Source organism: Protomyctophum bolini (genome assembly GCF_963924005.1).
Source record: "Protomyctophum bolini genome assembly, chromosome: 22".
Lineage (NCBI taxonomy): Eukaryota > Metazoa > Chordata > Actinopteri > Myctophiformes > Myctophidae > Protomyctophum > Protomyctophum bolini.
The window spans coordinates 15279956-15291106 of record NC_137883.1 but is presented as its reverse complement, the minus strand read 5'-3'; the positions used below and the strand labels follow the sequence as shown (position 1 = coordinate 15291106).

The 11151-nt window shown below is 42.2% G+C and overlaps 1 protein-coding gene across 1 annotated transcript; it reads right to left on the bottom strand.

Annotated features, from left to right (window-relative positions):
* Window positions 1-1707: 1707 nt before the first annotated feature.
* bhmt (betaine-homocysteine methyltransferase) lies at window positions 1708-8713 on the bottom strand. The gene is made up of 8 exons (XM_080756691.1): window positions 8587-8713; window positions 7207-7339; window positions 6215-6327; window positions 5189-5380; window positions 4676-4823; window positions 4318-4500; window positions 3570-3798; window positions 1708-2848 (listed from the first exon to the last, which is right to left on the bottom strand). The coding sequence occupies exons 1-8, from the start codon at window positions 8608-8610 to the stop codon at window positions 2668-2670; spliced, it is 1203 nt and encodes a 400-aa protein (XP_080612817.1). The 5' UTR covers window positions 8611-8713; the 3' UTR covers window positions 1708-2667.
* Between the last annotated feature and the right edge of the window lie 2438 nt (window positions 8714-11151).

The window sequence follows — 11151 nt, the reverse complement described above, 5'->3', positions numbered from 1 at the left end:
TGTTTGAGACATTAACCTTTATATGTTTGGAAAGCCTGTTTATTTCCCTTTAAAATGTTTATTCACTTGTAAGGAACATGCATTTGTGGGATGACCAACTCTGTATGTTTTTGTCATTTCTATTAATAATAGTAATTGTCCACATATTTCCATCACCACCTTGTTTTTTAAAGGAATGACAAGCCCCTTTTTGGCCTTTGTGGCACATCATGTTTAATGTATTTGTTTCTTTCCATTTAAATGTATTGTTTCCCCCCCCCCCCATTTTGTTTTAAATGTATGTGCAAATATACAAGCGGCCGAAATTAGTTTTCTTCGATGGGTGGCTGGCATCTCCCTTAGAGATAGGGTGAGAAGTTCAGTCACACGAGAGAGACTTAGAACCGCTGCCAGCTTAGGTGCATGGTTCGGGCATCTGGTTAGGATAATGGTGTGAAAATGTGTTTTAATTAGGAAGAAACCTAATAATTTTACTCGTGTAACTAAAACTATCCTGGAACAAAAATGATTAAAACAATTTATATAAAACAAATGTATTTTCACGTTTAACACAAGTAAACCAATGTGCATTGTTGTCGAAAGATTATTAGCAACCATAACAAAAACATGCAAGTGTGTAAGGTCTGCAAAAAAGACCTCATGCTTCCTTCAATGCATGAGGAGTGTAAGTCTCTTCTTTTCAGCTGACAGTGGGGAGTCTCCTCGGTTGGATGTAGGGGGTGCGCACGCTTATCCGATACACCAAAGGTCCGACATGCTGAAATCACCCGTCGCTCCCGGTCCGATATGCGTTGCGTCGTGTTTGTGGTTTGGGGTAGGTTGTCGGTCTAATGACTGTCGGACCTTTGGTGTGCCGGAACTAAAGCCAGTGGAAGGAGCACGTTATTCCAACTAGTTCCTTTCCCTTCCATCAGGTGCCCCAGCTGGTCAGGGGAGGCAGTTTTTTGTGAGGGTACCTACCTACCCTACGGGACATGGGAAGAACATACTCCACACAGAGAGGCTATTTTGGAACAAGCTTGATAATCTTTGGAAAATGTGAGTACTTTTACTTAGGTACAGAAAGTATATTATGATGCCAATACTTTGGGCGCCCTAGCTAAATCATTAGAGCATGCCCTGGTCAGGTCTACATGACATCTGTGCAAAACTTGGTGCTTTTAGACGAATTAGCACAAAATATCCCAGGGCATGGACTAATATACACAGATTGAAAAGCTTCTGCTGATGGAAAGTAAAAGAAATGTAAAATAGTCAATGTGCAGTAGTTGTTATCCTCAAGGGTGAAGATGGGAGTCATGCAGGCAGCAGTCCTCCAGAGGGCAGCAGAGCTCAGGTCTTCACTCAGGGCTGCTGAGTCACAGGGGTGAGGAATCACTGGTAGACAATTTATTTATACAGGGTGGTTTTAGCCTGCCCCACTATAGGGTGGGCAGGAAAAAAATATTGTGGGGCAATTTTAGATTGGCTCAACCAAATTTGTTTGGGCAGGGTGCACATTGGCCAGTTTTCAGTACATTTACTTCGACTTATAGTTACTTTGCAGATTTTGATTATGGATTTGCTATTTTCCCAAATACTACAGTACATTTGACAACTTGAAAATTAGGCTTTTTCTTATAACAGAGTAGGCTATTTCAAAATGGAGTACTGTTTCCATCATTGATAAGAATGTTTAGATTTAGAATTAATTCAGACAAAAGCAACCAGAACTCAAGAACTTTATTGTCAGAGAATGTAGAGTACATAAGTACTACTGTACCATACACAGGACAGGACATTAAGTTGCACCCACGGTGACAATGAGGAATTCAATATTTGGCACTTAGAGTGTCACAATAAGGCATTAGAGTGTTACAATAAGGTCCTTAAAAGACAACAAAGACATCAGCACTGGTTTGTAAACATTAAGGGAATGTGGGAGACCCCTTGGAATATGTCAATATATCAATTGTCAGTATTAACCACTTAAAACCTATGGTTTGTTGTCTGTGGTTTACCAGGGGTCTACACTATAGGTCCCTGCTTTTTATGGAGTGACTTGAGCTTGTAGACCGGCTATTTCCTGTGAATGTTCCACACGGAATCATGGCTCTTGACCTAAACCTCCAAATTATTCCAATAAAATAATACAATGTATTTGGTTTGTTTGTTGACAGAATGGAGTTTCTTTTAAATTTGAGATCACATCAAAATGCAAACTAAGGGACACACACAACAGCACTGTGAATATAATTTGAACTATTATTGTTGAGTACTGTCGTCATATAGTTGCGGGGTGGACTTGATGGTGGATTGATTGATAAAATGGTATAGTTGATATGTTGATAATTATGTTCTTGGTGTGGCCAGCCCTTAGAGATGTCTCCAGCAGTGACACATACAAAATGCACTATAGTCTCCTTTTGGTTTAAAAGCTACAACCTGAGCAAAACAGAAGTTACAATATTGTCTTCAAATCCCCTAAAACTATAGTTTCACTTTGACGCTTTACATTTTTCAGAGGTGATTATTTTGTAACGGTTGTGACTTTCATTTTGAAACGAAGCCATTGAGTATCTATTGGTTCCATGCTCTTTAGTGTGTGAGCAATGTGACTACATTTTATTCCACTGGTCGAACCTTTACTACTCCCAGCCACCCCCTCTCCATACCCAGGAGAAGTGCTCATTGGCTGCCCTTGGCCTTTTCGAATAGCTGTTTCAGCTGATCTTGGGTGGTAGCCTCCTTTTGCTGCATCAGGTCACCGTGACCTTTAGTGACGCCCCAGCCATCGGGGGTGGACATGGAGGGACACATGGGACGCCCTGATGCTGGCTTGAGTGTCTCCCAGTAGTCACGACGGGCCCTGGACACAAGAACAACATGGATAATTCATTGTGATACAACATCTGTAGGGCATTACAAGCCTGGACAACGATCCATAACCTTTCCTTAAAACACAATGGACATACACACTCTTTGCTAAAGCATCCTGGACAGTGCTCCATGCGTCCTAGTCTCCTATACCCCCTTCTCTAAAGGCCTAAAACACCCTGTACAATGCTCAACACATACTAGACTCTACTATACTTCCTTCCCTAAAACACCCTGGACAACGCTCAACACATACTATAGACTCTTCTCCCTTACCTAAAACACCATGGGCAATGGTCCACCACAATCCTAGACTCTTCGAACACTCCACAGTCCACACACCATAGCCTAGACTCTTTCCTCTTCCCTAAGACACCCAGGGTAACTCTCCACACGTCCTATAGACTCTTCTCCCTTCCCTAAAACACCCTGGCCAATGCTCCACATGTCCTAAACATTCCACACACTACAGTATAACCTAGAATCTTTCCTCTTCTCAAACACCCTATAGACTCTTCTCCCTCTTAGCTCCCAAACTGGAATAAACTCCCTATGCAGTCAGAACTGCAGTGCCAGTCTCAGTCCACAGTCTAAAGACTCACCTCTTCAGTTTGTTTGTTAACAAGAGTTAATTTACTTTACTCTGCTTATTCTGATTTTGTAGCATAATAGAAGCATCTGCGGAACTGTAAATTGTGAGCCTGCCTGTTTACCTGGCTCTAACCCATGGTTTGGTGTGCATCTCCAGGCCGGCGCCCCAGTTGCCATGCTTCTCGGAGGCAGCGGGTAGGAAGCCCCTCTCGGGTGCCAGCTCCTCGGCAAGGGCACGGATGTGGTAGGGCTCGAACCCGCAGCAGCCTCCGATGTAGCGGATGCCGGCGTTGTAAGCCTCCCGTGCATACCTGTGCATGTCCCATCTGGTCAGGATCCTGGGCTCCAAAGCTGTAGGAGAGGAGGCAGTGGTGTAAGTACATTTACTTAATTTACTTACTTATTTTACTTGACTCTACTACATTTATTTGAAAACTTTAGTTACTAGTTACTTTGTAGAATTAGATTATTAATACAAAACCTATACATTAACCACCTCAACCCTATAGACATTTTGGTCATTCGAACATTTTTTTAACCCTTGAACTCCCGTTGATGTAATTGTCGGCAAAGGGAAAAAAATATATATATATTGTTGTTGTTTTTTGTTATTTTTACACAAAACAAATGTCGTCTAGAGCTGGCAGAAGGGACTGAAAAGCTGCTATATGGGGTGGCAGTCCATAAAATGGTTCAAATAGCCGATCTACACGCTCACAGTGTGTTCATGTAGATCGGCTAGTTGAACTATATATTTTTTTCAAAATAAAAAATGGCATATAAGTTTAGGGATAAGGTGTGGCACAAGATAGGTCCCTAAGAATCAGAATTTTCTGTGAAAATCAACACTGCACTGAGTGCATAACATACAGAAGGGAAACTCGGCCAGGTCGATGAAGCCTTGGCAGTTGCAGTCGGGGGTGTGGTAGGCCAGGGGTTGGATCATGTAGTGAGCCTTCAGTCCGGCCTTCTCCACCCCTTCCTTCATCAGCTTGACCGTCTGCACGCACGTCATGGGGTCAAAGTGGCAGTTCACTCCCACGATCTGGGCACCTACGGGTGAGAGACGGAGAGAAGTGTGAGACATTTGACACCCAAAATGTGGAGGTACATATGCAAAGTTTGTCGCACAAATTAAGTACCGAAATGTTTGATCTGCTGTTTCGCTATTATTGTAGGATTTTTCAATGTTTGTGTGCGTGCGTGTGGCGTGGGTGCGTGCGTGTACCAGCTTTGACGAGCCTGACAGCACAGTCTCCAGGGGTCACTCCATTCAGGTCTCCCTGGGGGCCGATGCACATAGTAGCCGCCACCGGCTTCCCAGTGTTCCTTAAAACCTGCACCGCCCACTCTGCCTCCTCCACATGCTCAAAGTACTGCCCCCCCCCCATACACACACACACACACGCACGCGCGCGCACACATGCACACCAGGTTTCCCAGGTAAACAATCAAACAAGACTAAACAAGCTCATTTCTGCTAAAAGAACATTTTACTCTGTACGATTGCCATCTGTCTGTCTGTCAATCTGTGAACTCCGGGTGAGCTGGGTTGCATAAATTGTACAATTCCACCCCATAGAATGGGGACATTTGTATGCAATTCCTTTCCATTCAAGGGGTGATTCATAGTGGATTGGGTGCTCTCTAACAAATAAAACTCAAGCCAAGGGTTGTTATCATATAGACAACAATCTGGAGGAGGGTAAGAAAGAAAGGACGTTGTCATGTCGTGCTGTACCTCTGCGATCATGAAGTCGACGTTCTTCTCCACGAACACGTCCATCTGCTTCTTGAAGATGCCCTTGACCTCGTCCTCACTCTTACAGGACAGGTAGGAGGGGGTCTGAGACACGCCCCCCGCCACCAGGCCGTCCCCTTCCTCTGCCACCTCCCTGGCCAGGTCACACGCCGCCTCGTTGATCTGCTTTCCCTGCAGGAAAATGGATTGCCAGAGTTTTCATCCCAATTATAAGACCTGAGGCCGATTCTACAAAATGCCTTCCAAAGCAGTATAGTTCTCAAAAACTTTTGTGCCAAGGACTCACAACTTGTTATATATTTGGCCGCGGAGTGGACAGGACGCCACCTGAATAGCTGAAATCTAAAATGGGAAATCTATAGGGTTCCCAACCGCCCCTTGAAATAATGTCCCTTATAGAAATGATATGGGACACACTTTGGCATCTCATAATGTGCATTAGAGAGGGTCTGTTATATGAAGATAAGGTTGAAAATGGGTGAAGTGCATGCTCCTTAATTGCGTGTCCTACTCGGACACAGACAATGGGGTGGGGAGTTGAACCGAGGACCTTATTTTTCCCAGAAGGCCTCTCTCTAACCACTCAGCCATGGTCGCCCCTCGAAGCTTTGCAGTCATGGTAAACTATTTGGGTCATAGAGTTCAACACATGTGTAGCAGGATGCGCGTTGTTGCCAAGTGTGGGAGAGCTGAATGAATGGCATGCGTGAAGGTCTCACACACACACGCACGCACGCACATGTCACCCCGCATTATATGTGTCTCCCACACCATTCATCCAGCAACAGCTGGAAGATAACCATTTGTCGCTGTGGGGGGGGGGGGGGGGGGTAAACTTAAGTGTGACTGCGTGTTTTAAAAATATTTAACCAATGAAATGTATCAGCAAGAGCGTGTAACTAAATAATAACCACATTGGAGCCATGGGAACACTGTATAGGTTGTTTTTCTTTTTGACCATTTCCTGAAAAGGAAATGGACATACAGAGACAGCTCTATACTCACAGTGAATCGCGGAGCGTTGCCTCTGTTCTCCAGCTTGTCATCACTGGCGTAAAACGTAAACGTCTGCATGACGTTCGCGCCGGCCCGCAGGAACTCGCGATGCAGCTGACGAACTGAAACAAGCACATTTTTAACCGTTCGTGTTTAGCAGTGCACGTGTGGAGTTTTACAGGTTAGCAGTGTGAACAAATAAACGCACCACTCGTGACGTCATGGCTAAGCATGGGATGTGATGTCTGATGATTTATGATGATATGAGCACCGCTCACTTCACACAAGTGTGATTATTTTCCTCTTCGAAAACAAAACGCCTGCGGACTCCTAGGCTACTTAAGCAGTGACATCATTTTGCAGCCACAGTGGGCACCCCTCACACGAGTGTGATTTTTTTATTATTTAGTATTTAAAATATAGAAAGTGGGTGAAGTGATCCTTTTTTCACACAGTGGGTTTTTTCCTCCTTATTATTTCATCATACTGTATCACTTAAAGTACACTGTTAAATTAGATCATTCTGTAAATATGCGTTATGATGATATATGGAAGAGTATGACCAGTGACCGCCAAATACAACCACTGCACATGTAGCATTTGGTCTTTTGAAAATAGCCAATCTACAAGCTCAAAATGCGTTGCATTGCAACGCATACTGTAAATGTGGTGGAGTAAAAGTAAACATTTTGCCTCTCAAAATGTAGTAGAGTAGCCTAGAATTAAAAGTACTGAAATTGGGAGATATCTCAAAATTGTACTTCGGTACAGTATACTGTTGGCCTACATCACTAACACTAACCAGCTTCAGAGTAATGAATTAATGAATGAGTGAACATGTAAGCAACTTCAGGTTAATTATTCAGGGTAACTAATGAAGATTTAATGAACACTAACCAGCTTCAGGGCAATTATTAATGAACTAATGAAGGTTTAATGAGCATTAACCATGGCTTCAGGGTAATTATTAATGAACTAATGAAGGTTTATTGAACACTAACCAGCTTCAGGGTACTCTGCAGCAGCCTCCGGGGTCCAGGGTCCTGCCTTCACGTAACCTCTCTTCTCCAGAGCGAAGACGAAACCTCCGTCCCCGATGACCACCTCCCCTGCATCCAACCGCTCCAAAACATTCTGGAAAATAAATAGAAGAATATATTAAAATACACATTTAACCCTCTAGAACACTAAATATACTTTTTGTCACACCATCACTAAACATAGGTATATTTGTTTCATTAAAAATATTTCTCATCAAAATATATCAGTACAGCAATACATGGCAACTTTAGATATACTCTTCTTTAATATTTCATCATGACTTCACACACACAAAAAAAACGAAAAATAGATATCATGGGGGCCTTTAAATCATAGGGGGGGGACACAAATCGTTGGCTATTATGGCTATTATTTTAAAAAGATATTCCTGAAAAATGTATGGAGCTGGGAACTTTTCCTTTGGTCCACCCATTCTTGGGACATGAATGATTGTTTATTCGCCAAAAGGTTCTTGAATAGTATCGTTTTTATTCTTATTTAGTCATTATGCCAATTAATTCATCCCAACACACATTTATGTCACTGCTGTTGTATAGTACTGGCTCACGTACGTGACCTGCTAGTGAGGAGCCCCCACCGAGAGGACGTAGAGCTACTCCTCCCGTCCAACATTGATATGTGGGCGTGGTTTTCTGGTGTATGCCACTAAAATATCGGCCATTCATTTTTCAATTTTTTTCTTTTTTCTACAGAATCAAAGGTTTTATGGTCATACTTCACCAGGATCCTGGATGCCCTTGATTCTAGGCTTAAAATAATTTATGTAAATATTTTTGTAAATTTCTATGGGAATTTTGTGTATTTTTTTTGTGGCCCCAGAAAACCACGGCCACTGCTATGCCCTATAATACATGCAATGATACATATCAACTTCTCCACCTGGCTTTCCTCCCCCAAACACAACCCACTGTGTCTGTAAACTCTGTATAGAGATTATGCTGGACAAAGACGGATGCACCACGGTGGATTCCAACCCCCAGACTCTGCAGTGAATGGTGCAGGCAACTGCTTTACCGCACTCCCCTGCATCCAAGCGCTTAACACATTCTGCAAAGTAACTTTTTATCAACAAAAAGTGCATCAGTGGATATCAAACGTTTTCAAGTATCTATCTATCTATCTATCTATCTATCTATCTATCTATCTATCTATCTATCTATCTATCTATCTATCTATCTATCTATCTATCTATCTATCTATCTATCTATCTATCTATCTATCTATCTATCTATCTATCTGCAAAGGTTTTGTTCCCCTTTTTTAATCACACATGCTTTGCAAGTGATGTTTTATTTTAAATGCAGTAAGAATGGCCTCACCCTCTTGGATCCTGCTGGTGCCATGGTCTCTGCAGAGTGTTGCAGAACTTCTTGTTCTTGTCTTTAAGCGGCAGAAAATAGCCTGCTCCTGCGAGTGGTGAGAATGGAGACTGAGGGGGTTGTCCACACACGTCCCATAGCTTTTATAGTAAGAGGCTAGAGCAGAGGGGTGTGGTCATGGAGGAAAGTAACTACGTACTTTTACTCAAATACTGATATTTACTGCAAGTACAAATTTGAGGGGTGTTTTTTTTTCTTAAAAAAACAAAACAAAAAACGTTTACTTACGTTTTTTTTAATACTTTTACTCGTCAGAGGCTAATATTGTACTTTTTACTCCATGCATGCACAGTTACTGGTTATTTTTGCAGATTATTACAAAATGTACCTTGACCAGAGGTCATCAACATGTCCGTAGGGCCTACATGGACAAAGGCATAGGAGGGCAGAACTGGACAATACTTTCACCGTTGGGAGAAAAGTGTCCAAATATAACACAATATAACTATAATAACACTTGAGTCCACTATATCATAATCCGTGGAAACCCTTGATCACCATCAGAACTCCATCTTAGAGGTTTGTTCACCAGCTGATCGAAGTTAGGGGCCCTTGCGTGAAACTAGTTGTGACACTGCATTCCTGTCATGCACTTTCATTTCATTATTTAACTATCACTATCAAACAAAATAGCCTACATTGTTCTGACTCTCATCTTTCTTTTTCCATTGTTCCACGTGCACACCCAACCATGCAAGCTAGGTCTTAGACTTTCTTTACATAATAAGAATATCACCACTATCATAGGAGGCCTTAGCTATGTTTCACCAGTTTCAATTGAAACAGGCCTCCACCCTCAGTCCAACTGACTGTCAGACATCAGTCAACTCCCCGCCACCCATGGCCCTCTCTCTCTCGCTCGCTGCCCTGCTCTCTCCCACGATGTTAAGTTACACCTATTTCCTGTTAATAACCTGGGTAAAATGTGCGGCATTGGGAGGTAAAGGGGAGACACTTTATTGTGAAGGGACGACAGGATTAGGAGAGGTGTTGTTGCTGCGTAATTGTCGAGAGGGATGGCTACATGTGCGCGATATAGAACAGTCCAAACTAGTTGTATCAATATGGCTGTATCAACAGAATATGTGATAGATATATATGGGGGCCTCATATTTGATCTTAAAACGGGCCTCCAGATTCCTAAGGCCGCCCCTGACCACTATCGAAGCTACATTACCTTAGGCAAGATAGAACTGGTAGAACTTGATCTCATCCTGACCTCAAGTAACACACATATATATTCTGGTAAAAATTATTGATCATTTATTTTGTCTGTGGTGAAAACGAAATATTTATGCAAATGTCCATCACAAGCTGGCATTGTGACTGCCCCTGACCTTGACTACTTAATTACATGCTCTTCCAAAACATTTAGAATTTAAAACGTTTGCCTTTTTTCTTTGGCACTTTAACTTAGCATCCATTTGTTCCATATATTTTGAAGCATTTACCCATACAACTAAATTATTTTGTCTTAATAGAGTGATTCCCATTGGGAACACGTACATGCACCTTCAGTTATGCACAATGCATTGTGAGCTTATAGATCAGCTACTGTATTTGCAGACTGTATGACCCAGAAGATATAGGATTTAAATTGTAATTTTTTTATTTTTCCCCCCACCACTTCCATTTCCCCAGAGATACTAATTTGTCCTTAACTGGGGAGATGTGAAGTATGCATGCAGAACATGTCCTTACTTGTCTTTGGATTAGAAAAGATTGCACCCATGAAAAGCTACTGTGCACAGTATACTCATAAACCTGTAAGTGGTCTAATTCAAAGTTTTTTGCACTGTGCAGTGCAGTGCACACAGTTGAAATCTGTCCTGAAGAACCTGTTCTGTTCATGTATTTAAATGAGCTCATTTTGGTTTTGCAAATACTGAAAGTATTTTGATTTCAGTGCCACTCAGACTCTCAAAATTATTTAAACAAATTACCACATGGAAAGTTAACACATTAATTTAACTGCATACTAGACAGACAGACAGACAGACCAATTATCACATATTAGGCTTGGTGTACAGTAGCCTATGTCATATAGTACAAGTGGAGAATTAGTCTGAGTAAAGAAGGTGCGCTTGTTTTAGTCCCGAGGCGGAGCAAGTGGGAGGCTTTGATGTCCCTGCGGTACAAAGCGAGTGCTCTGTCTCTGCTCACAGCTGGCAACAACAAACAAAACAAAATAGCACTAGCAGCTACAGTATATACTGTACGCTAGAACTATAGCCTAAGATTTAGACTCTTGTAGATGTATTTATCGATTCTGACATTTCCAATCTACGAGAGTCTAAGCCTTCATTAGCCATGGGTGTTCAATTTTTTGTACAAATGCAAAATGTAAGGTTCTTACATTGCTGCCCCACTTCTCAGGTTGGCTACGCAACCCTGCCCGCCAGAGGCGCTGTTGCGCATGGAGGACAGATCCAAGATGGATGACAGATTTAGAATTTCCGGTGTTGTGATATGTTGTGATTATTAATTAATGTGTGGGGATTCTGG

Excerpts from the sequence above, each read along its gene's own strand:
- bhmt (XM_080756691.1), bottom strand. The coding sequence starts at position 8,610 with ATGGCACCAGCAGGATCCAAGAGG. Across the intron at positions 6,328-7,206 it reads TGCAGAGTACCCTGAAGCTG|TTCGTCAGCTGCATCGCGAG; the intron begins GTTAGTGTTCAA and ends TGCTTGTTTCAG. Across the intron at positions 4,824-5,188 it reads TCGACTTCATGATCGCAGAG|TACTTTGAGCATGTGGAGGA; the intron begins GTACAGCACGAC and ends GGGGGGGGGCAG.